We start from the raw sequence: 24,910 nt of genomic DNA on the forward strand, positions 1-24,910 counted from the left end.
TTTTTTGGTCTTTGTATTTTTAAAAATATATTGTTATTTATTCCAGAGAGGGAGAGGGAAAGAGAGACAGAAACATCAACGATGAGAGAAAAATCATTGCCCGGCTGCTGGCTGCCTCCTGCATGCCCCACACTGGGGATCCAGCCCGCAATCTGGGCATGTGCCCTGAGCGGGAATGGAACTGTGACCTCCTGGTTCATAGGTCAACCCTCAACCACTGAGCCAAGTCAGCCGGGCTATCCACAGTGTTGTTGATGGATGTCTGAGTCTGTGTGGGCAGCTGTAACAAAATACTACTGACCAGGTGGCTCGTAAACAACAGACATGTATGGCTCCCAGTTCTCCAGGCTGGAAGTCCAGGGCCAAGACTCCACCATGGGCCTGGCCAGTGTACTTCATTTGGTTGAGCACTGTCCCATACACTGCCAGGTCACTGGTTCGACTCCAGGTCAGGGCACATGCCCGGGTTGTGAGCTCAATCCCCAGTAGGGGGCGTGCAGGAGGCAGCCGATCCATGAATCTCTCATCATTGACTTTCCTCTCTCTCTCTCCCTTCCTCTGAAATAAATTATATATATATATATATATATTTTTTTTTTTTTTTAAGTGCAAGAGTGGTCACCTCCCTTCACACTTAGCCTCTTGCTCACCATTGTCCAGGAAGAACAATCATATGCCCACTAGCTTCTGAGTGACCGGACCCTGGCTGACCTCCTCACCTTGTCTCACCCTCCGTCCTCTGGACTCAGGCCCCTCCTGGTGGCTCCCTCCTCACCATGCGGCCTCAGCTCAAATGCCGCCTCTGCAGGAAGCCCGCCCAGGCCACTTACCGCATTTCCTTCAGAGCGCTCGCAGCCCTCTGGGCTTGCCTCCCTCATTACTTCTTTCCTACACCCCGCCTCGCACTACTAGACCGTCAACCCCACGGGTTGTTTAGTTCACTGTTGGGTCCCCAGAGGGGTTACAGTGCCTGGCACGCAATGGGCGCCCGAGACAGGAACGTACCACCCTCGCACCCAGGAGGCAGTCTGAAGGGCCGCCCGTCCTGAGTGGTGGATCCTAACCTGAGGTCTAGGTAGCCTCTAAGATGCTAATGGGGTGGCCCATAAGCAGAGGCTAAGGGGTGAGGGCCTCTCCCTCCTGGAAGGAATTTGTCCCTAAGATGAGTTTGGCTTTTAGAGTGTCAGCCTGAAGACTGAAAGGTCTCGGGTTCGATTCCGGTCAAGGGCACATGCCCGGGTTGCAGGCGTGACCCCTGATCGTGTGGGAGGTGGCCAATCAATGATTCTCTCTCATCATTGATGTTTCTGTCTCTCTCTCCCTCTCCCTTCCTCTCTGAAATCAATAAAAATATATTTAAAAAGTGGGGGGGGCTGTCTGGTTCTAGGGGGATGTCCATCTGTGGAGGCACAGCTTGTGTCTAAGGGGCAGGGTGCCATGTAGTTGATAGGGTCAAGCGCCATCTCAAGGACTCCAAATTCTTTCCTTCTGCAAGAGGCCTGGTCTATGTCAGGAGGGAGGAACCTCCATGCCCTGGGGCCAAGGTTCAGACAATGAGACGGCACTGACCGACAGGATGAGGTTTATTGGGGTCTTGGGAGACACGGGGGACTGGGATGAGGGGGTGAGGTCCAGGCTCATGGGGAGAACCCCCTAGCCAGCCCCCCCTTTCCCTTGGGGTTGGGAGGAACACAGAGACAGACAAACCGACAGAGAGGGGAAGACCAACAGGTGCTAGGACAGAGTGGGAGGAGACCCAGTGTCCGCCAGCTCCCGCTCAGGTGAGCTCGCAGGTCGGAATGACGCAGAAGAGGAGGGGCGTGTCTGCCGTGTCCGCTGTGAAGAGGGTGTGGTGCAGGCCACAGCAGGGCCAGCCCATTCCAGTGGACAGGAGGCTGCGCATCTGGACCAGTCCATCCTACTGGGCGGGGGGATGCCCAACCAGCCTAGTCTAGTGTTTGGGGGTGGGGAGATCACTAGGGTTGGCCCATTCCGCAGTAGGGGGGGGCGGCCTGACTGGGGAGTGGGCTGAGGGCAGGGGGATCTACCCTGGTCCTCCTTCCGCACAGGGAATGCAACGGGGGAAGGCAGATTCTGGCTCTATCCATCACCTAGGGGCACCAGTGATTGTGGGGGTGCATTTGGAGGGATCCAGGGAGATTCGGGGGCATGGTCCCCCTACACTCTCCAGACCAAGGTCGCTGGGAATGATGGCTCTCAGGGAGGGGGCAGGCTTCCCTTGGGGAGGGGTGCCCGTCTTTTATTAGGGCCCTCGAGTGACTAGACTTGTAGAGGCCCATTTCTTGGTCTCCCCAGCGTAGGGGCCCATTGATTTGGGGGTGCCCAGCTCAGGGCCTATATGGGTTTCTGGTGGCTCCATCTCTCCAGCCAGGGCCCCCTCATCTCAGGGCCCCTGTCTGGGTTTGGGCGGCCCCCTGTCTGGGTTTGGGCGGCCCCCTGGGGCCCCGAGTCCAGCCGCAGGCGGCGGGGCGTGGTCAGTCCATGCCGCGGTGCAGCTTCAGGTGCCGGGAGAGGTTGCTGAGCGTGATGAAGCCCTTGCCGCAGATGTGGCAGGGGAAGGGCCGCTCGGTGCCGTGCAGCAGCCGGTGGCGCTTGAGGTAGCACTCGTGGCGGAAGAACTTGCCGCACTCGAGGCACGGGAACGGCTTCTCGCCCGTGTGCACCAGCACGTGCCGCTCCAGGTCCCGCGGGGAGCGGAAGAGCTTCTCGCACTCGGAGCAGCCGAAGATCTTCTTGCTGCGGCCCGAGCTGGCCGCGGGCTCCCCGGCCGCGGGCTCCCCCTCGGAGGCCGCCGCGGCCGCCTCCGCCCCGCCGCCCTCGCCGTGGCTGACCCGTCGGTGCTCTTCCAGGGCCGCCAGGGCCGCGTACAGCGCCCCGCAGTGGCCGCAGCCGTAGGTGGCCGGCCCCGAGTGCGCCTCCAGGTGGCTGGCCAGCGCCGCGGCCGAGGCGAAGAAGGTCCCGCAGTCGCACTGGTACAGGGTGTCCTCCGAGGGCTCCGCCGCGGCCGCCGGTGGGGGCGCCTCCCCGCCGCCCCCGGGGAGCAGCCCCCCCAGCTCGGGCACACCGCCCCCCACGCGGCCCAGGAGCAGCCCGCCGTCCCAGGCCGGCCCGGCGTCCCCCGCCTCCTCGGCGCCGCCCTCGCCGGGGGTCTCGGGCCCCGAACCTGCCCCCGCGGCCCAGGCCTGCGCGGGGGGCGCGCCCGGGCCCTGCAGGTCGTGCGTCAGCTTGTGCCGCTCCAGCAGCGCCGGGGCGTTGAAGTCGCGCTCGCAGCGCGGGCACTTGAAGGGCTTCACGTCGGTGTGCGCGGCCCAATGGGCCGCCAGCTCCCGGCCGTGGTCGAAGCGCCTGGCGCAGGCGCCGCACGCGAACGGGGGCAGCGAGGCCGCCGCGGCCGCCGCCGCCTCCGCCAACCCCCAGCTGCCCGGGCCCACCCCCTCCGGGGCCTCGCCCCCGCCAGCCCCCGCACCTCCGCACACGGAGCAGGGCCCCACGTTGCAGCACACGGAGCAGGACGGGCTCAGGGCGGGCAGGCCCGGGCCGGGCTGCAGGGGCGACGGGAGCACCCCGCGGTGCTGGCGCTTGAGGTGGCGGCCCAGGCTGGAGCGCGAGGAGAAGCGCAGCTCGCAGACCAGGCAGCAGTAGGGCTTCTCTCCGGTGTGGACGACCTGCAGGGCGGAGGGAGGACAGCTCAGGGCTGAGGGTGCAGCCGGCAGGGCAGAGCCCGGACACGGAGGGAGGTGGCCCGTGCCTCCCACCAGTCCACAAGGCCGTGATCCGGCTTCCCTCGCCTGTGGGCCGCACTCCATGGCTTTAGGCCCTCCAGCCTGCGGGTGAAAAGGGGCCACATACTAAACCCCACAAGCCCAGGAAAGGCCTGCGCGGTGGCCTTACACACTCAGACCCTAAAGCAACCACAAAGGGCGGTCTGGGATGGAAAGCTCTTAATGAAAAGCCCTTTCCGGTGGGTAGTCATGCCCGAGGCTAGCCTTTTCCCTGACAAAAGCCAATCTTTACCCTAACTAAGCCTGTCTATGGTCCTTGGCATCTAGGATAACCCCACCTCTGGAATGTCAGGGTAACTCCCCCTTTTCCCGGACCCCTCAGGGTACAACCGTGAAGTATCCTGTACCCACCTATGTAAAAGAACCATATGTCTACCATTTAATTTTTAGCCAATCTCAGAGGTCCGCCCCCCCCCCCCCCCTTACCTATCACCAATGGATTTCAGGAAACCCACTACTGCCTTTTCTTTGATTGTAACAAATAAAACAAGATTTGAAACTGCCGCTCTCTGGAACATTTTCTCAACCTGTTGAGATTTTGCTTCCCGGTAATTGTGGACAGTTGGCTTACGCCAGTGGCCGGCAAACTGCGGCTCTCGAGCCACACGCGGCTCTTTGGCCCCTTGAGTGTGGCTCTTCCACAAAATACGGACTTCTGCGCATGGACCACCAAGTTTCAATCGCACTGTACATGCGCGCCCGCACGTGGTATTTTGTGGAAGAGCCGCATTCAAGGGGCCAAAGAGCCGCATGTGGCTCGCCAGCCGCAGTTTGCCAACCACTGCTCTAGGACAGGCATGTCAAACTCGCGGTCTTGTGGGCAGCCAAAAGCAATATTTTTGCGGCCCAGCCAATATAACGGCATGTAAGAAACATTTTAATAAAAATTTTGTAACTTAATTTTTACAATATCCTGTTATTAATAACGAACTACAATGTTCGCTAATGACGATGACTATCATCGCGTTGCATTCATTTCCCTTACGTGTCTTACACGCAGGCGCACCATGTCTCTCCACTAATACTAGCAGCGAAGATTCTAGCAGCCGATGGGCACGTCGTTAGACTTGGACTGACTTGTTTGGTGTGCGCAATGGGAAATATTTTGCTTTTGGAGAACAAGAAAAATAGATTTGTGTGATGCTTATGAAGTTGTGCGGTTATTCAGTGTCTGGTAAGTTCATGTTCAAGGAAAAATATTAATTTTTATTAAAATGTTCTATTATTTTGTTAACGATGACTCATTTATTTCAGCCCTTTGTATTCAGCATGTCTCTATTGACATAAACCTACGTTTCTATAAAAGTGGAAGCTTTTGTGTTTTTTGCAGCCACATCCACTTAAACCTTGTTTATTCAGCCTGTGTGAGCCTGTGAGTTTGACATGCTTGCTCTAGGGCTTTTTAGAGCAGAACCGTCCAGTAGGACTGGCTGCAGTGATGGAAATGCTCTAGATCTGTCCTGTCCAATGCGGTGGCCACTAGCCACGTGTGGCTGCTGAGCCCTGGGGATGTGGCTGGGCGGCCTTACACATGTCTCTGCTGATATGGCCCTTGAGGTTCTGTTGTTAATCCTCACCCGAGGATATTTTTCCATTGCTTTTTAGGGAGCATGGAAGAGAGAGGGAAAGACAGAGAGAAATATGGATGTGAGAGAAACACATCGATTGGTTGCCTCCTGCACAAGTTCCAACCAGGGCCCGGGCCTGGGAGAAGCCTGCAACCGAGGTACATGCCCTTGACCGGAATCGAACCCGGGATCCTTTGGTCTGCCGGCCGACGCTCTATCCACTGAGCCACACCGGCCAGGGCCCTTGTGGTTTATTTAAGAGTCCTGGAATAACAGACACAGGTTTCTAGTCTAGAGCCCTATTGATTGGTAGGGTCTGCCTGGAGGAGAGTTGTGGGGAGGACTCCAGTCTGGATAAGAGAGTACGGTGCTGGATTAATCATGTCTGCCAGGAGCATGGGGCCTAAAGAAGTGGGAGTGCTACCCCAGAAAAACCACCCCAGGCCCCATCCCTGACCCGGCCGGACCACTTCAGAGCCCCTGTATTAGCCTCAGAACACGGGAACCCTCTGTGCTCCTGTCTCGGCTGCGAGCTGACATTTATCAACCTGGTTGGTTAATGACTAGATTTTTGACTTGGGAGGCCACGAAAGGAGTGGGAAACGGGCTGTTTCTGTCCTGTCTCTCTCATTTCCCCCAAGGAGCCTGCATACCGTGGGTGCTCATTAAATGCTCAGTTGGATGATAACCTACTAGTGGGCAGGGGTGAGACCTCAGTCGCCTGTGAATGTCACATCGAGTTAAGGATCAGGGATTTTAATGGCGGAAGGATGTGGGGGTGGGGTGGGAGGAAGGTTCCAGGTCACAGGGGCTGGGCACAATGGGGAGAGACAGGAGGTAGTAAGGCCACTTAGAAAGTTGGGATCACAGCCAGAATGAAGTGTGAAACCAAGGCAGACAGCACGGGACAGAGGAGGGGACCAGTGACATGTCTGGTTTTACTTAACCTTGCAGTGTGAGTGTCTGGCCCATAGACTAAAACCCCGCTCCTCACAGCGGCCGAGGTGTACACGACTGCCTGCCCTCCCCCGCACCACCTTCTGCTCTGACCCCGGCTCGCTCTGCCCCAACCACAGGTCTCCCATCCCTTTCTTGCCCACACCAAGCTGTCCCCACCTGGACTTTCGCACTGGCTGTTCCCTCTGCCTGGAGTGCTGTTCCCTGCTCACACTTCAGGTCTCAGCTCAGATACCACCGTGCCCTGCCCGTCCCCACCTGGCCTGGCGGCCCACCGCTCTCCCCTCTTTACTCCTGCACATCAGCTTCCTGTTGTTTAATCTCCTTCCCCACTTCTCCCCTTTCAGGACATGCTTACCTGTGCATTTGCTTTCTTGTTGATCATCTACCTCCAGTGGGATATAAGTTCTCCAAACGCCCCGATTTTATTGATTTCCCTTTGGTGACCCCAGTGTTGAGAGCAGGGAGAGCTCTCAATAGATAATTGCCGAATGAAAGAGTTAAGTGCATACGTGGTAAATCTGTTTTTTTTAAAAACGGCAAGGGAGCCCCAGCTGGTGTGGCTCAGTGGATAGAGCGTCAGCCTGCGGACTGAAGGGTCCCGGGTTTGATTCCAGTCAAGGGCACATGCCCAGGTTGCAGGCTCCATCCCCAGGGGGGGCATGCAGGCGGCAGCCAATTGATGATTCTCTCTCATCATCAATGTTTCTATCTCTCTCTCCCTCTCCCTTCCTCTTTGAAATCAACAAAAACATATTTAAAAAACAATGGCGGACTTCAGTGCCGTCTTTCTGTCCACCCAGAAGCCCAGGCTCCTGTTGTTGCCCTTGGCCCTGATCTCTATCGGGATAATAGGTTTTTGTCTCCATTCTGTCTCCATTCTATTTGCACGCCGCCAGTAGCTGCCCTTCCCCCCCAGGGGGCTGATGGCAGAGCAGGAAGCATGCCAGCAGCCCGCAGTGCAGACCCCGGGGAGCCTGGCTGGCCCTGCGGGAGCGGGTGAGCCAAGCGGGGCTCTGAGGGCCCTTCCCCTTCCCCACAGGACCCCCTCCACACACAGTAAGGGAATCACCCCAACGCTGTGACCAGATCCTCAAAGCCTGAGGTGAGAGCCCCGTGGGGAACGCTGCACCCTACCCCCCAGCTCCCGGCTTCTCTGGCCTCAGGCCTCTGCCCATCCTGTGCCCAGGTCCCCAAGGTCATCCCAGCCCAAGCAGAGCCTTGAGGGCAGAGCCATGAATTGGAGCTGGGCACTCCCGCCTCCCAGCCTCCCAGCCTCCCAGCCTCCCAGCCTCCCAGTCTCCCAGCCTCCCAGCCTCCCAGCCTGCCAGCCTCCCAGTCTCCTAGCCTCTCAGCCTCTCAGCCTCCCAGCCTCCCAGCCTCCCAGCCTGCCAGCCTCCCAGTCTCCCAGCCTCCCAGCCTGCCAGCCTGCCAGTCTCCCAGCCTCCCAGCCTGCCAGCCTCCCAGTCTCCTAGCCTCTCAGCCTCCCAGCCTCCCAGCCTCTCAGCCTCCCAGCCTCCCAGCCTCTCAGCCTCCCAGCCTCCCAGCCTCCCAGCCTCCCAGCCTCTCAGCCTCCCAGCCTCCCAGCAGGGAAGGCAGCTGCTCAGGCCCCATGTAGCAGAGCAGCCTCAACTCCTGGCCCCCAGCCGCTCCTCCCACTCCCTAACCCTGCCCCCCCCCCCCCAAACAATGGCAAGGTAACCATAAAGACAAAACTGTAGAAGCTGGTGTGCCGGAGGGGGCCGGGGTGGGGGTGGGCAGTGTGGCCAGGGGGATGGATGAGAGGAGGAACCTATAGGTGGGGCAAATGTCGATGAATGTTTGCCTCCAATCCTTAAGTAGGTGGGGACTGACAGAGAAACCCCTAGAGATCTGGCTGGCCAGGGCGCTTTGACCAGGAGGGAGGGAGGAAGAGGAAAGTTTTCTCTGGTGCCCAGAGTGGGGCTGGGGCTCCAAGGCCATGTCCAGCCCCAGGAGGGAGGCGGCCTGGCCAGCCTGCAGGACTCACCTGGTGGTGCAACAGGCCGGTGGAGTCTCGGAAGCCCTTGGGGCAAGCGGAGCAGCGGTAGGGCCGCTCGCCCGTGTGCGAGCGCAGGTGATTGGCCAGGTTGAAGCTGTGCTTGAAGCCTTTGCCACAGCGCGGACACGCGTGGGGCTTGAGAGCAGTGTGACGCGCGAAGTGGCGCCGCAGGTCCGAGCGGTAGCGGAAGCTCTTGCCACACTCACTGCAGTGAAACGGCACGCGTGGGGCGGCGGCAGCCGTCGGTGCTGGGGCCGGGGCCGGCGCGGGGACAGGGGGCGCTGGCAGCGGGGCGTCATCCATGGTGGTGAGGCGTGAGGTCAGTGGCGGGCGGGGGCTCTCTGGAGCAGGGTAGACAAGGAGCGAAGGTGAGGGCGGCACCTCCCCATTAGTCCTCCCCCATTGGCTCTTGAGAATCACAGGCCAGTCACTATCCCCTGGAAGCCACGCCCACCTAGGCCACGCCCACTCTCTTTAAGCCCCACCCAGTTACCTACAAACCCTTCTCCCACTCATCTGCCAATCTTTCTAATCATTCCAAGTAGCCTCTATCCCACTGAGTGTTTTGAAGTCTCACCCCCTCTTTGCAGACTCCCATTCCTCTCTAAGCCCCGCCCACTCTTGCACAGGCACCGCCCACTCCTTCATAGTCCCTCCCACTGTTCCAGGATCCCCCTTCTATTCTTGGACAAGCCCCTCCCACTCCCTTGTGAGCTCCTCCCACTCTCCTTTGAAGAATAAAGTCCTGGAACCTTGGATAAAACCAACTGAAACTCTTTTCGCTTGCTATTTCCACTAAGGCTCCCCAGATTACACTCCTAAACCCCACTTCCTCTAAGAAACACCCCGGGGCACACTCCACGCCTTTTACCCTAAGCTCCTCCCACCTCCCCATGGAGCCTCATTTCCCACTCAGTCCCATGAGGACCCTCCAACCAGCCCCGCTAAACCACGCCCCTTTATTGAGCCCACCCATTTACCGGAGCCCCTCCCACCAACCACCCAGCTCCCTCTACCAAGCCCCGCCCAGTCGCGTTACAAGCTCCGCCCACCGGACATCTCCCTGTAGTGGCCCCGCCCCCGCCGCCATTAAGTCCCGCCCCTCCCCACCCAATCGCCTGCGGGGTCGGCCCCCCTCCCCAGTCCCCTCCAAGACCCGGGCCCAAAGAACTGGTCTTTGTGCCCCTCCCCCCGCCCCTAAAAGGTGTGGGCCCGGGGCACCCGGGGCGGGGGCCAGTCCGGCGGGACCCGCGGCCGGGTGAGTGCACCTCGGAGGTAGGGCGCGGGGGTTCGGGGGCGCTGGGGGGGCCCCGGGAGGCCAGGAAAGTCAGTCGGCTTTCCTCTTTAATTACTTACACCTCCCTCTGGGCGCCGACATTTTGGGCAGCGGGGGCAGCGTCACTTCCACCCGGGGGGCCCCTCGACTTCCGCCTCGGTTCCCTTCTCCCCCGCGCTCCCCCTCCCTCCCGCCTTCCTGGCCGCCCCCTCCCAGCCGCCCGCCCCTCTCCCTCGTTCCCATCCCTTTGCCGGCGCCAGCAGTTCGCGAAGCCAGGCAGGCGCCATCTTGGATGAGGGCAAGCGGAGGGGCGAGGTTCGGGGTGACCCAGCGCCATGCCGACTAAGGGCAGCGCGCCGGGTAACATCTTAGAGGTGCATCGGGAGGCACGAGACCTCCAAGGCCGCCGGCCGCGGTAGAGTTAGAGGAGGCCAGAGCGGGTTCCATCTTGCCCTCAGCCCTCCCGGAGGCTTTGAAGCTGGTCGGGCGCCATGTTAACTACGGGAAGGAGCAGCCATTTTCCCGCTCCTCATCCTCTCGGTACCTGGGTTTCACTGGGCCCCCGACTGGGCGCCGTGTGGGAGGGAAGCATTTCTACCTGGTTGTCATGTGTTGGCGGGTTACTTCCCGCTCGGGGCCAGCGAGGGCGCGGGGAGGGCGGGCGCGGGCGTGAGCGGCCCTGAGGCCCCAGCGCGACCCTTTGTTCCCCGCGGGCGCGGGTCCGACCGGGAGGGGGAGTGGGCGGGGCCTCCGGGACCGCTCCGTGGGGCGGGGCCGTCGCGCGCGTGCGCGCAGTCAGGGGACGGGCCCCCTCGCCCCCGCCCCTTCCCACGCGTCGGCCCGGTCGCCCCCCGCACGCGCACACTCGCGAGCCCCCGGCGGCATGCAAATGAGGTACCCGAGAGGAGGGGTCCGGGCGGGGGGCGGGAGCGGAGGGAGGGGAGGAGGGGGCCGCGCGCGCCGGGAGCGCGCCCCCCGCACCTGCTCCTGCTCCCGCGCCCGCGCTCTGGGCGCCGTGCGCTCGCCGACCTCGCGCGCCCGGTGGAGCCAGCCGGGCGCGCGCGCAGACCCCCTTTCCTGGCGGCCTCGCCGGCTGCGGCCCGGCGCTGCTCGTCGGACGCCCCTGAAAGGCTCGCCCGTCCCCCCCGCCCCCCGCACCCGTCCCCCTCACACTCCGGGCTGGCGGTGGGCGAGGGTGGGGACACCACCCCACCCCAAAGGCAGTGGTTGTCCTCCAGTCCAGTCCCCCTCCCCGGATCGCACCATGTGATTCTGGAGAAGCGGTTGCCCCGCCATCTGTGCGCCTGTTCCAAGGGCTCGCAGTGACATCTGCAGCCCCTGCTCCTAACTGCACCTGTGCTCCCCCTCCCTCCACTTGGGACACCCCAGCTCTGATGATGATGCTGGTGGTGGCGGTGGTTTATTGTGTCCTTACTATGTGTCAAAGGACAGCCCTGGTATATCCATTTCCCGGGACCAGCGGGACCCCAGGATGTCCCCTTGGCCCCTGAGTCCCTTTCTTCTCACTCCCTGCCTGGCCATTGTGTCCGAATCTTGGCCCGGCACTTCCTAGAGGAGGGAGCTTGGGCAGCTGGCACGGCTCCCCTGTGCCTGGGTTTCTCCATTTGCCAAGTGAGGGTGGTTGTGACCTTCTCAGAGGGCTGATGTCTCCTGATGCTCTGTGTCCTGAGCGGTTTGTGTGAATCATCCTCATGGCATGTCCCCGGGAGGCAGTGGAACTCCGTCCTATTGTGCAGAAGGCTTAACTGAGGCTCAGAAAAGTGTGCACCTGGCCCAGAGCCACACACAGAGCGACAGACTCAGGAATGAAACCCAGAACATCTGCCTCCGGAGACTAGACTCCAGTGTATTTCCTCACCAGCCGCTGGGGGTCAGACACCACCTGGGAGCACGGCCTTTCTTCCGGTCCTGCCCTGGCCCTCCCACTTCTGCGATCAAGAGCGCGGACAGAATCATTTCCAGGCCTCTGTAGCCCTGGAGTTTGCTGGGCGCTCTGCCTTGAGGATCACAGCACTGGCCTGTAGCCTCAGTTGGACTCTCTCCTCCCTTGAAGATTTTTCTTTATTTTGGCTCAAATTGACCTTGAACTTCATGATCCGTGGCAGGGGTGAGGGAAGCCTGGGGCACGTGTCTGGGGCTCAGGGCAGTGCCTGTTTACCAGCTGGCACAGAATTATCCTGTCCTTTTACTCCCCAGCATGGCTACCATTGTGCGTCCAGGTGAATGTCAGCCAAACCCAGGTTGCGAGACCCAGACAGAGGGATGGGCGAGGTCTCAGGGAACCAGGGCGCTCCAGACCTACCCTGCACTGACGGCTGCCCCCTTTCTCCTCGTAGCCCGGCTCCAGTACCCAGACCCAAGTCCTCCACTGCTCAATGGACACCCCCAGCCCAGACCCGTTGCCTTCGCCTTTGCCCGGGGAGGAAGAGAAACCTCTGGCCTTATCTTCTGCTGTCCCCCGGGGCCGCCCGGGTGAGCGTCCGGGAGGGGCCTCCTCCTCCAATCAGACGCTCAAGGCCTGCCCCCCTCGCAAACGAGGCCGCCCCCCCAAGTCAGGGCAGGAGCCCCCGCTGGCACAGGGGGTGACCGCCCCGGTGGGCAGCGGCCGGGATGGCAACGACCTCCTGCTGATCGATGATCAGGGTGTGCCCTATACCGTCTCAGAAGGGGCCTTGGCGGACGGGCCTGAGGGCTCGGGCCCCAAGAAGACCCCGCACTTCTGCCCAGTGTGCCTGCGGGCCTTCCCCTACCTCTCGGACCTGGAGCGCCATAGCATCTCGCACTCCGAGCTGAAACCACACGAGTGCAAGGATTGCGGCAAGACCTTCAAGCGGTCCAGCCACCTGCGGCGGCACTGCAACATCCACACTGGCCTGCGGCCCTTCCGCTGCCAGCTCTGCCCCCGCCGCTTCCGCGAGGCTGGGGAGCTGGCGCACCACCACCGTGTCCACTCCGGGGAGCGTCCCTACCAGTGCCCCATCTGCCGGATGCGCTTCACAGAGGCCAACTCGCTCAGGCGCCATGCCAAACGCAAGCACCCCGAGACGATGGGAGCCCCTGTGTGTCCCCCAGAACCAGGGCCTGAGCTACCGTGGGACCACGAGGGCATCCTGGCCACAGAGGGGGCCGAGGAAGAGGAGGAGGAGCCGGAGGGAAAAGAGCTGGCCTGACCCACACCCCCGGCCAGGTTTAGGGCTGGGGCTTCAGCTGGTGCTGCGCCTGGGTTGTGTAGCCCAGACACCCTCCTGTCTGGTGGGATTCTTGTGGGAGGGGATTCCAGGTGAGGACCGCAACTTCTGGTGGGCCCTGCTGCCTTCTGCCACCTTCTCCCGGACTTACAGGCCCTTGGACGCAGGGGCCACAGAAATAAATCCCTGCCGCCTGGCTCCCCCGTGTGTTCAGTGCTGGTGGGAGGCCTGGCCTTCCTCTGCTTCTCTTTTTCTTGTTAGAAGAGGAAGGGAGAGGGAGAGAAAAGGGATCGGCTGCCTCCTTCACGCCCCTACTGGGATCAAGCCCCAAACCCAGGCATGTGACCTGACCAGAAAGTGAACCAGCCACCTCCAGGTGCATGGAGCGACTCTCAGCCAACTGAGCCACACTGGCCAGGGCTACTCCTCCTTTTCAATTGCCCTCTGCCCCTACACCGCCCATGGGAGTGCTTGGGATTTGGGAGTCTCCATGTCACGTGCCTTTAACTTGGTGATAAAGAAGTGGCTTGGTGGCAGCCTCTGTCCCCTCTCCCAGCTCTAGCAGACCCGGAAGCACTCCCCTAAATATCCACTCTAAGGAAAACATTGCGCCTTCTGTACAGATGACACTCCAGGCCCACCCTCCCCCAGTCCAGCCAGATTCATGGAGAGTCTGCAGCCACCACTTTGCCCCATCTCCTTTTCCTGACCGCGTTTGGAAGAAAAACTGAGTTGATAGTAGTGGTTAGAACTGACAACTTTGCTGGGCTTAGGTAGGTAAAGGGTGTGGCCTGGAGGGGTGTGGACTGAGCAAGGAGGCTTACTGGGCAGGTAGGTGAGAACTGTGGGCGGGGCTTAGGAGAAGGCCTCTGTGAGCTGGAGTGGTGCTTACAGTGGCTCCGGGGCTGTGGGCAGTGAGTGATGGATCTAGGTATGGAGAGGGTTTAGCTGAGAGGAGGGGCTTCAAGGGGAAACTAGGAGAGCAAGGTGTCAGGAGGGGTGGGCATGGCTGCTGTTCAGGCCAAGGGAAGAGGGGGAACCTCAGAGGAGTAACTGAGGGAATCCCAGAGAGGGGGAGCTTAGCAGGATGGGCCCGATAGAACTGGGCGGAGCTGCGGGGGCAGAGCTGAGCCAGGGGCGAGGTTTGCAGGAATATATAAGGGGCAATGCAGGTGTGGATAAGCTGTGGTTCTGACTTCACCCTGCACCACAATTACCTGGAGGGTGTTTCATTTTAATTTTTAATAGAATTATAGCTGACATATACTCATTAGTGTCAGGTCTCTAGCAGTGGTGTGGTATTTCTGTACCTTATGAAATGATCACAATAAGTAGTTACCATCTGTCGCCATACAAAGCTATCACGGTATTACTGACTGTGTCCCCTATTCTGTACCTGACATCCTGTGACTTGCGTATCTATAACTGGAAGTTCCTACGCCCAGGGTTTCTGGTTCAGAATTTCTGTAGCGGGGCCCTGAGCATTCCCCTTTCTAACCCTTTCCCGGTGATGCCGCTGTTCGGTCGGAGGGAAGTCCAGGAGCCGGTGCATGCCATCGCAAGGCAGATGGTGATGCAGACACTGGTTCCTTCCTGGAACCCGTAACAGACCTGCCCGGGTGTTATGGGGTAACCTGTGAGAGACCGCCAGAGCCAAAGGGTAAAGTTTAGGAGCCTTTATTCAGCTGGCCAGCGCCTGCAGTGCCGGTAACCGAAGCCAGGATGGAAACTGCAGCCCCGACCAGACGTAGAAGTGAGCTTTTATTCACAAAAACCACAAAACGGCTGGCCAAACACACCAAGTTCGCTGCTCCATTTCTTATACCTTTGAAAGGTTAGGTTCCTGGAACGCGTCACCCCTGGCTAAACCGTGACCTGCTCTTTTTGGCTGCAAAAAATGTGAAAAGGAAGCTGCAGTCTTTGCAGCCGAGCCAGGGACGGCGGTGACCTAAGTTAACTGTGAGCTACGATTGTTCCTCCGCCCTGGGGCGTTCATTACCCTGGGACCGTGACAGACCTGCCCGCGGGGGAAACCCCACAGCTCCCGCTCCCGCCCCCATGAGCAGGTGCATAAAGAAGTGCCTCCACTCCTCTGTGGCGGGACTTCCCTGGCCCCGCGCAAATTAAAGCTCCTCTTTCTGACTGGCCTGGCTCTGACCTTGTCTCCTGTGCCGCGAACCTCACAGCAGGTAGGGCGCGGGGGCTCGGGGCCCCTGGGGCGGCCCCGGGAGGCCGGAAAGCCATCGGCTATCCCCTTTAATTACTTACACCTCCCTCTGGGCGCCGACATTTTGGGCAGCGGGGGCAGCGTCACTTCCACCCGGGGGGCCCCTCGACTTCCGCTTCGGCTCCCTTCTCCCCCGCGCGCCCCCTCCCAGCCGCCCGCCCCTCTCCCTCCTTCCCATCCCTTTCCCGGCGCCAGCAGTTCGCGAAGCCAGGCGGGCGCCATCTTGGATGAGGGCAAGCGGAGGGGCGGGGTTCGGGGTGACCCGGCGCCATGCCGACTAAGGGCAGCGCGCCGGGCGTGCGGCTCCTCGGCGCGGGGTCGCGCAGATGAGGGCAGCTCTGAGCCACGTCTGCCGTCTCAGGCCCCCCCACCTCCGGTGCATCGGGAGGTACGAGACCTCCAAGGCCGCCGGCCGCGGTAGAGTTAGAGGAGGCCAGAGCGGGTTCCATCTTGCCCTCAGCCCTCCCGGAGGCTTTGAAGCTGGTCGGGCGCCATGTTAACTACGGGAAGGAGCAGCCATTTTCCCGCTCCTCATCCTCTCGGTACCTGGGTTTCACTGGGCCCCCGACTGGGCGCCGTGTGGGAGGGAAGCATTTCTACCTGGTTGTCATGTGTTGGCGGGTTACTTCCCGCTCGGGGCCAGCGAGGGCGCGGGGAGGGCGGGCGCGGGCGTGAGCGGCCCTGAGGCCCCAGCGCGACCCTTTGTTCCCCGCGGGCGCGGGTCCGACCGGGAGGGGGAGTGGGCGGGGCCTCCGGGACCGCTCCGTGGGGCGGGGCCGTCGCGCGCGTGCGCGCAGTCAGGGGACGGGCCCCCTCGCCCCCGCCCCTTCCCACGCGTCGGCCCGGTCGCCCCCCGCACGCGCACACTCGCGAGCCCCCGGCGGCATGCAAATGAGGTACCCGAGAGGAGGGGTCCGGGCGGAGGGAGGGGAGGAGGGGGCCGCGCGCGCCGGGAGCGCGCCCCCCGCACCTGCTCCTGCTCCCGCGCCCGCGCTCTGGGCGCCGTGCGCTCGCCGACCTCGCGCGCCCGGTGGAGCCAGCCGGGCGCGCGCGCGGACCCCCTTTCCTGGCGGCCTCTCGGGCTTTGACCCGATGCTGCTCCATGAGCCTCCCCCGCAAGGCCCGCAGCACCGTCACCCCCCGCCCCCCCAACTCCCTTCCTTGGCGCGCTACGGGCTGGCGGTGGGCGAGGGTCGGGACACCACCCCATCCCAAGGCAGTGGTTGTCCCCCAGTCCAGTCCCCCTCCCGGAGCGCACCGTGTGATTCTGGAGAAGCAGGTGCCCCGCCATCTGTGCGCCTGTTCCATGGGGTCACAGTGACATCTGCAGCCCCTGCTCCTAACTGCACCTGTGCTCCCCCTCCCTCCACTTGGGACACCCCAGCACTGATGATGATGATGATGATGATCCTGATAATGATGATGATGATGATGATGATTATTGCTGTGGTTTATTGTGTCCTTACTGTGTCAACGGACAGCCCTGGTATATCCATTTCCCAGGACCAGCGGGACCCCATGATGTCCCCTTGGCACCTGAATCCCTTTCTTCTCATTCCCTGCCTGGCCATTGTGTCCGAATCTTGGCCCGGCCACTTCCTAGAGGTGGGAGCTTGGACAGCTGGCATGGCTCCCCTGCGCCTGGGTTTCTCCATTTGCCAAGTGAGGGTGGTTGTGACCTTCTCAGAGGGCTGATGTCTCCGGATGCTCTGTGTCCTGAGCGGTTTGTGTGAATCATTCTCATGGCATGTCCCCGGGAGGCGGTGGAACTCCGTCCTGTTGTGCAGAAGGCTTAACTGAGGCTGGGAAAAGTGTGCACCTGGCCCAGAGCCACACACAGAGCGACAGACTCGGGAATCTGTTAGGTCGGAGGGAAGTCCAGGCGCGGATACATGCAATCGCAAGGCAGATGGTGACTCAGATACTGGTTCCTTCCTGGAACCTGTAACAGACCTGCCCGAGGCGAAAACTCCCACAGCCCCGCACTTGGACCCGTCAACCTCGCCCGGGAGTGCAGATTAAAGTTACTCTTTTTAACTTGCCTGGCTGTCTGAACTTGTCTCCTCTGCCGCGAACCTTACATTTGGCGCCAAAACCCGGGAAGTGCAAGCACCCCATCCGACCATCCCCCTACGGTCTGGGTGCCCTCCTCTCCCTTCTCATGGCTCAGGATCCCCCGGCTTCTCCCGGTCAGCAGTAAGTCCCGCCCTGCCGATCCCTGGCGGTCAGCCGCCGGCATCTCTGTCCATAAAGGGCAGCTGTGTCAGAGATTGCCCCCTGTTCTCTGACCCTGGGAGGTAGTGGAGACATCCCTGCAGTCCCTCGGTCCCTCTGTCCGTATCTCGGCTAAACAATTGGGACGCTGGTCCTTTAGCCCCGGCTACTGACCTCAGGAATCGAGCATGGGTAATCAAAATTCTAAACCTGATCCGAGCTCACCTCTAGGGTGCCTGCTGGCCAACCTGGCTAAACTGGGCCTGTCCCAGGATCTGCATCCTAAACGCCTCATTCACTTCTGTAAGATGGCATGGCTCAGTACGAATTGGACAACGGGTCAAAATGGCCCGAAAACAGGACCTTTGATTTTAACATCCTTACTGACCTCAGTAATTTCTGCCGGCGAACCGGGAAGAGGCCCAGGTCCCCTATGTCCAGGCCTTTTTCTATCTGCACTCCTGCCCCTCCCTCTGTTCCTCCTGTTCCACGGCCCAGGTTCTCCTGGTTCGTGAGAAACCTACTCCGCCTACTGATACCGCTCCACTTTCTGCCTTATCTGAACCCCCGGAAAATCTTTCCTGCCCTCCAACTCCTCGGCCTCCCTACCCAGACCCTTTCCCCAAAGCTCCTTCGGCCTCATCGTCCTCACCCTCTCCTCCTCCCTCCCTACCGGACCTCCCTCCGCTACTCCTCCTGTAATGCCTCTCCCCTACCTGCTGACCAGGCCCCTCCTCCGCCCCACTCCTGGGACACTGCTGCGGTTGCGGCAGGAGCCGGAAGCTCAAGCTGCCTGGTGACTCCCCCTCCCCCACCCCCGCCTGCTTCCCCAGTCAACAAACACACATGTTCGCAGGCCCCTCCTCTCCTCTGTCCCCTCCGGGAGGTTGCAGCATCTGTGGGAGTTGTCCGGGTCCATGTTCCCTTCTCTCTGTCGTATCTCTCCCAGATTGAGAAGTGGCTGGGGTCCTCTTCTGCCAACCCCACTGCGTTCATCAAGGAATTCCGATTCCTCTCTCAGGCCTATGACCTCACCTGGCATGACATCCATGTCATTCTTTCTTCCACCCTAACATCAGATGAAAGGGAAAAAGGCTTGGGGGCAGAATGGACCACGCAGATCAGGTCCACCTTACAGATGTCAATATGCCGGTAGGGGCCCAGGCTGTCCCTTGCCAAGAGCCGGGATGGGAGTACCAACTAGATACCCCCGAGGCCAAAACGGGCGCCAACACCGAGACCAGATGCTCCAATGCCTGATGGCCGGTCTACAGGCCGTCTCCCACAACTAGTTAATTTTGACAAACTAAGAGAAATTACTCAGGGACCAGATGAGAACCCCGCGGTCTTCCTTAACAGGCTGACTGAGGCTCTGACCTTGTATGCTCGTCTGGACCCTGGGTCCCCAGCTGGAGCAACAGTTTTAGCCACCCACTTCATCTCGCAGTCAGCCCCAGATATTTGGAAAAAGTTAAAAAAGGCTGAGGATGACCCTCAGACCCAGTCCGAGATCTAGTGAACATGGCCTTTAAGGTTTTTAATGCCCGTGAGGAGCAGGCAGAGTCAGATCGGGAGGCCTGCCTTCGACAGAAGGTAGACCTGCAATCCCAAGCCCTGGTTGTGGCCCTGCAGCCAATGGCAGCTGCGCATGGTCCCAAGGGGGCCGTGTGCGGTGGGGGTGCAACGAGAGGATGAACACCGCCTGGAGAATGCTTCAAATGCAGAAATGAAGGCCACTGGGAAAAGCAGTGCCCTTGGCCCCGGGCTCCAACCAAGCCCTGCCCGGCGTGTGGTCATTGCGGTCACTGGAAAAGCGACTGCCCCTGGAAAAGTGACGGGCCCTCTGCGTCTCAGCGTGGAGGGCCACCCTTCCAGGTCATGACCCACTGCTGGCCATGCTGGGACTGGTCGAAGACTGAAAGGGCCCAGACTTGATGACCCCCATCACCCTCGCCGAGCCCAGAGTAACGCTCAAGGTAGCGGGTAAGCCAGTCTCCTTCCTGGTCGATACAGGGGCTACCTTCTCTGTCCTGCCCTCATTTTAGGGCCTCTTTTTCTTTCCACGATCTCAGTCATGGGTATTGACAGCAAATCCACCTGCCCACTGGCCACCAGACCCCTTCCCTATTTCCTCGATGATAGCCCTGTAACTCACTCATTCTTAGTCATGCCTTCGTGCCCCATGCCCCATTTAGGACGGGATATCCTCACCAAACTAGGGGCCACTCTGCAGCTCACTTGGAGCCCTTCAGCCTCCCTGCTTCTTCTGCTCCTTGCCCCCTCCCTTCACAGGGACGCCGGTCCCCCACTGTCTACAACCCTTGTTCACCCAAAAGTGTGGGATACCTCTACCCCGGTGGTTACTAGATACCATGTCCTGGTCAAGATTAGACTTAAGGACCCCACCTCATTTCTCTCCCATCCCCAGTTTTTTATCTCCCTCACTCATTGCTGAGGGCTCAAACCACTCATTACTCAGCTTCTGGGGCAGGATCTCCTCATACCTATCGACTCTCCCTGCAACACCCCCATCCTCCCAGTTAGGAAGGCAGATGGGACCTACCAGCTGGTTCAGGACCTCCGGCTGATCAGTGGATCGGTGGTCCTCATCCACCCGGTGGTCCCTAATCCTTACACTCTCCTTTCATGCATCCCATCCTGTACCACCCACTTTTCCATCCTTGACCTCAAGGATGCCTTCTTTACTATCCCTCTGGACCCAGACTCTTTTCATCTGTTTGCATTTACTTGGGAGGACCCAGACGAGCAGGTATCCCGCCACCTCATCTGGACAGTCCTGCCCCAGGGGTTCAGAGACAGTCCTCATCTGTTTGGCCAGGCCCTAGCCAGAGACCTCCAACAATGCTTGTTGGAACCCAGCACTCTTCTCCAGTATGTAGATGATCTCCTTCTCTGCAGCCTCTCCCTGGACATATCCCAGAGGCATACAGCTGGTCTCCTCAACTTTCTAGGGGACAAAGGATACCGTGTGTCCCCTGCCAAGGTGCAACTGTCAGCCCCCACCGTCACTTACTTGGCGATCTGTCTGACACCCAATTCCCGAGGACTGACAGTTGACCAAGCACAGGCAATGCGAGACCTACAGCCCCCAACTTCTGCAGACCAGATCTTGTCCTTTTGGGGACTGGTAGGATTCTTCCGCCATTGGTTCCCAAACTTTGCCCTCCTAGATAAGCCCCTATACCAGGCTGCTAAAGAAACACCAGCAGGCCCCCTCTCCTCACCCTCTCTCTTTGGCCAGGCTTTCTCTAAGCTCCAAGATACCCTCTGGCATCGCCCCCCCCCCCCCCCCGGACATCTCTAAGCCTTTCCAACTATTTACTGATGAAAGACAAGGAATGGCTATTGGGGTCCTCATCCAGCTCCTAGGGCCAGCCTTCACCCCCATAGACTACCTGTCTAGACAGCATGACCCCACAGTCTGGGGATGGCAGCCCTGCCTCCAGACTCTGGCTGCAGCTGCCGCTCTCACCAAGTAGGCCCAAAAGATCTGCCTCCAACAACCCCTACAGGTCTTCTACACCCATAGACTACAGGACCTCCTGTCCCACCGATCCTTATTTCTCCTTGCCCCCTCTCGCATGCAGGAACTCCATCTCCTGTTCCTCGAGAATCCTGACATCTCCCTGACCCACTCCCCAGCCCTGAACCGGGCCACTCTCCTTCCCGCTGCCTCCACCCTACCTGCGGCAACGCACTCCTGTCCCGAGGTCATCGAGGCCCTCACTCAGCCTCGGGTAGGACTCTCAGATTCTCTTCTCTCCAATCCTGACTTAACTCTGTTTGTGGATGGAAGCTCATGCCTAGACCCCCAGGGACGTTGGAAAGCCTCCTATGTGGTAGTAACACCCAAGCGGACCCTCAAGGTGGCCCGACTCCCTGTGGGTAGAAGTCCTATCTTCTTGGCTCCAACTTATTCAACACACTCAACCATTCCTCAACGAGACCCGCACCCTGCCCAATGTCTCGCACCGCTTTCTATGCGCCTCTCTCCAAAGACCTTTGCTGGCTGCCATCCCACTCATAACCCCTCCAGGAACCCAGGAGCAAGATGAATGTCAGCGTCCCTTGGCCGGCATTCCTTTTTGGGAATCTGAAACTCCAAAGCCACCCTGCCCCCATGGATATGCTACCAGACCAGTAATCCGGTAACTGGGGACAAGTCACTTGGAACTTTACCCAAAACCATACCGCAGCCAGTCCCACCGAGGCCAGCCTGGGTACCTTCTTTTGATGCAATGGCACCTCAAGCAACTGCATAAACTCCTCTGACCCAGGGCCTTGCTTTGTGGTCACAGTAGTTCCCCAACTAACCTTGTATGGAGAGTCAGAGCTCACCTGCCTGCTCCCTTCATCCCTCCCCCAGGTCCGCCGGGCTGCCTTCCTCCCTGTCATGTTAGGGGTGAGCGTCGCTGCCTCGGTAGGCCTTGCCAGTGGAAGGGGGGGCTCGGGAACAGCCTAGTCTCTGCTCAGGATTTCAATGACAAGCTTCAAATAGCCCTGGAGTCTATTGCTGCCTCCTTAGCCTCCCTACAGTGGCAAGTAACATCGGTAGCCCAAGTAACTCTGCAGAACCAATGGGCCCCAGACCTTCTTACTGCAGAAAAAGAAGAAACCTGCATATTCCTTCAGGAATAATGCTGCTACTACATCAATGAGTCCGGAGTAGTGGAGCAAAACGTGCAGACCCTGACTAAGCTGAGTGAAGAACTAAGTGCAAAACACTCCCGGGACAACTCTCTTTTCGGCTGGTTCAAAGCCCCTTAGCTACTTGGATCCTATCTATAATAGGGCCCCTAATTCTCATCTGTGTTTTTGTTTTTCCTAGCCCCCTGCCTCCTCAAGTTCATCTGCTCCTGGATCGCGGAGATGTCACGGGTGACTGTAAGTCAGCTCCTGCTCCACCCCTGCACTTGGCTGCCCTCAGACTTGCCTCTGCCTGACCCTGGCCTTAAAAACCCCCCTCCCTCTTCTCCCCTGGTCAGCAGGAAGTAGCTAAGACGATTTCGGCGCCCCCTATCACCAAAAGGCAGGGATGTTAGGTCGGAGGGAAGTCCAAGAGCCGATGCATGCAATCTCAAGGCAAATGGAGATACAGATACTGGTTCCTTCCTGGAACCTGTACCAGACCAGTGCACCAGGCAGATGGTGACGCAGATACTGGAACTTTCCCGAAAGCCGTAACAGACCTGCCCGAGGCGGAAACTCCCACAGATCATGCTTCCCTGCCCTCACTGAACAGCTGTATAAAAAAAGTGCCTCCACTCCCTTTTGGCGCTACTTCACTGGCCCTGCACTTGGACCCATGAACTTCGCCTGGGAGTGCAGATTAAAGTTCCTCTTTTTGACTTGCCTGGCTCTCTGACCTTGTCTCCTGCGCCGCGAACCTTACAGAATGAAACCCAGAATATCTGCCTCCAGAGACTAGACTCCAGTGTATTTCCTCACCAGCCGCTGGGGGTCAGACACCACCTGGGAGCACGGCCTTTCTTCCGGTCCTGCCCTGGCCCTCCCACTTCTGCGATCAAGAGCGCGGACAGAATCATTTCCCAGGCCTCTGTAGCCCTGGAGCTTGCTGGGCGCTCTGCCTTGAGGATCACAGCACTGGCCTGTACCTTCAGTTGGACTCTCTCCTCCCTTGAAGATTTTTCTTTATTTTGGCTCAAATTGACCTTGAACTTCGTGATCCATGGCAGGGGTGACGGAGGCCTGGGGCATGTGTCTGGGGCTCAGGGCAGTGCCTGTTTACCAGCTGGCACAGAATTATGCTGTCCTTTTACTCCCCAGCGTGGCTACCATTGTGCGTCCAGGTGAATGTCAGCCATGCCCAGGTCGAGAGACCCAGACAGAGGGATGGGCGAGGTCTCAGGGAACCAGGGGCACTCCAGACCTACCCTGCACTGACGGCTGCCCCCTTTCTCCTCGTAGCCCGGCTCCAGTACCCAGACCCAAGTCCTCCATTGCTCAATGGACACCCCCAGCCCAGACCCGTTGCCTTCGCCTTTGCCCGGGGAGGAAGAGAAACCTCTGGCCTTACTTTCTTCTATCACCCGGGACCGCCTGAGTGAGTGTCCCAGAGAGGCCTGCTCCTCCAATCAGACGCTCAAGGCCTGTCCCCCTCACAAGCGGGTACGCCCCCCCAAGTCAGGGCAGGAGCCCCCGCTGGCAAAGGTGGTAACAGCCTCGGTGGGCGGTGGCCGTGATCTCAGCGACCTCCTGCTGATCCTGATCAGGGTGTGACCTATACTGTCTCAGAAGGGGCCTTGGCCGACGGGCCTGAGGGCTCAGGCCCCAAGAAGACCCCGCACTTCTGCCCAGTGTGCCTGCGGGCCTTCCCCTACCTCTCGGACCTGGAGCGCCATAGCATCTCGCACTCCGAGCTGAAGCCACACGAGTGCAAGGATTGCGGCAACCTTCAAGCGGTCCAGCCACCTGCGGCGGCACTGCAACATCCACACTGGCCTGCGGCCCTTCCGCTGCCAGCTCTGCCCCCGCCGCTTCCGCGAGGCTGGGGAGCTGGCGCACCACCACCGTGTCCACTCCGGGGAGCGTCCCTACCAGTGCTTCATCTGCCGGATGCACTTCACAGAGGTCAGGTCGCTCAAGCACCATGCCAAGTGCAAGCACCCCGAGACCATGGGAGCCCCCGTATGTCCCCCAGAACCAGGGCCTTGAGCTACCGTGGGACCACGAGGGCATCCTGGCCACAGAGGGGGCCGAGGAAGAGGAGGAGGAGCCGGAGGGAAAAGAGCTGGCCTGACCCACACCCCCGGCCAGGTTTAGGGCTGGGGGTTCAGCTGGTGCTGCGCCTGGGTCTTGTAGCCCAGACACCCTCCTGTCTGGTGGGATTCTTGTGGGAGGGGATTTCAGGTGAGGACCGCAACTTCTGGTGGGCCCTGCTGCCTTCTGCCACCTTCTCCCGGACTTACAGGCCCTTGGACGCAGGGGCCACAGAAATAAATCACTGCCGCCTGGCTCCCCCTGTGTGTTCAGTGCTGGTGGGAGGCCTGGCCTTCCTCTGCTTCTCTTTTTCTTGTTAGAAGAGGAAGGGAGAGGGAGAGAAAAGGGATCGGCTGCCTCCTTCACGCCCCCTACTGGGATCAAGCCCCAAACCCAGGCATGTGACCTGACCAGAAAGTGAACCAGTGACCTCCGGTTGCATGGAGCGACTCTCAGCCACACTGGCCAGGGCTACTCCTCCTTTTCAATTGCCCTCTGCTCCTACACCACCCATGGGAGTGCTTGGGATTTGGGAGTCTCCATGTCACGTGCCTTTAACTTGGTGATAAAGAAGTGGCTTGGTGGCAGCCTCTGTCCCCTCTCCCAGCTCTAGCAGACCTGGAAGCACTCCCCTAAATATCCACTCTAAGGAAAACATTGCGCCTTCTGTACAGATGACACTCCAGGCCCACCCTCCCCCAGTCCAGCCAGATTCATGGAGAGTCTGCAGCCACCACTTTGCCCCATCTCCTTTTCCTGACCGCGTTTGGAAGAAAAACTGAGTTGATAGTAGTGGTTAGAACTGACAACTTTGCTGGGCTTAGGTAGGTAAAGGGTGTGGCCTGGAGGGGTGTGGACTGAGCAAGGAGGCTTACTGGGCAGGTAGGTGAGAACT

General features: G+C 59.9%; 2 protein-coding genes, 1 long non-coding RNA gene and 1 pseudogene across 9 annotated transcripts; 2 read left to right on the forward strand and 2 right to left on the reverse strand.

Moving 5' to 3' along the window:
• Positions 1-1,565: 1,565 nt before the first annotated feature.
• Positions 1,566-9,831, reverse strand: FIZ1 (FLT3 interacting zinc finger 1). Of its 2 annotated transcripts, XM_036306649.1 has the most exons (3): positions 9,705-9,831; positions 8,337-8,689; positions 1,566-3,686 (listed from the first exon to the last, which is right to left on the reverse strand). In XM_036306649.1, the coding sequence occupies exons 2-3, from the start codon at positions 8,649-8,651 to the stop codon at positions 2,496-2,498; spliced, it is 1,506 nt and encodes a 501-aa protein (XP_036162542.1). In that variant the 5' UTR covers positions 8,652-8,689; positions 9,705-9,831; the 3' UTR covers positions 1,566-2,495. The 2 variants fall into 2 exon arrangements, with proteins under 2 accessions (XP_036162542.1, XP_036162543.1); XM_036306650.1 differs by lacking the exon at positions 9,705-9,831 and having other exon boundaries at positions 8,337-9,366.
• On the forward strand, positions 9,473-22,647 carry LOC118655178 (zinc finger protein 524-like). 6 transcript variants are annotated; one of them, XM_036306711.1, is made up of 3 exons: positions 9,473-9,606; positions 11,982-15,022; positions 22,124-22,647. In XM_036306711.1, the coding sequence occupies exon 2, from the start codon at positions 12,021-12,023 to the stop codon at positions 12,813-12,815; it is 795 nt and encodes a 264-aa protein (XP_036162604.1). In that variant the 5' UTR covers positions 9,473-9,606; positions 11,982-12,020; the 3' UTR covers positions 12,816-15,022; positions 22,124-22,647. The 6 variants fall into 6 exon arrangements, with proteins under 6 accessions (XP_036162604.1, XP_036162605.1, XP_036162606.1 ...); XM_036306712.1 differs by having other exon boundaries at positions 9,489-9,623; XM_036306713.1 differs by lacking the exon at positions 9,473-9,606 and adding an exon at positions 9,852-10,164.
• On the reverse strand, positions 14,495-15,191 carry LOC118655204. Its single transcript, XR_004967209.1, has 2 exons — positions 15,102-15,191; positions 14,495-14,721 (listed from the first exon to the last, which is right to left on the reverse strand). It is a non-coding gene; the product is annotated as an uncharacterized LOC118655204 (long non-coding RNA).
• On the forward strand, positions 15,970-24,271 carry LOC118655170 (annotated as a pseudogene).
• Positions 24,272-24,910: the final 639 nt, after the last annotated feature.

Source organism: Myotis myotis, unplaced genomic scaffold, assembly GCF_014108235.1.
Source record: "Myotis myotis isolate mMyoMyo1 unplaced genomic scaffold, mMyoMyo1.p scaffold_m19_p_42, whole genome shotgun sequence".
NCBI classification, from domain to species: domain Eukaryota; kingdom Metazoa; phylum Chordata; class Mammalia; order Chiroptera; family Vespertilionidae; genus Myotis; species Myotis myotis.

Excerpts from the sequence above, each read along its gene's own strand:
- FIZ1 (XM_036306649.1), bottom strand. The coding sequence starts at position 8,651 with ATGGATGACGCCCCGCTGCCAGCGCCCCCTGTCCCCGCGCCGGCCCCG. Across the intron at positions 3,687-8,336 it reads CCGGCCTGTTGCACCACCAG|GTCGTCCACACCGGAGAGAA; the intron begins GTGAGTCCTGCA and ends TCCGCCCTGCAG.
- LOC118655178 (XM_036306711.1), top strand. The coding sequence starts at position 12,021 with ATGGACACCCCCAGCCCAGACCCGTTGCCTTCGCCTTTGCCCGGGGAG.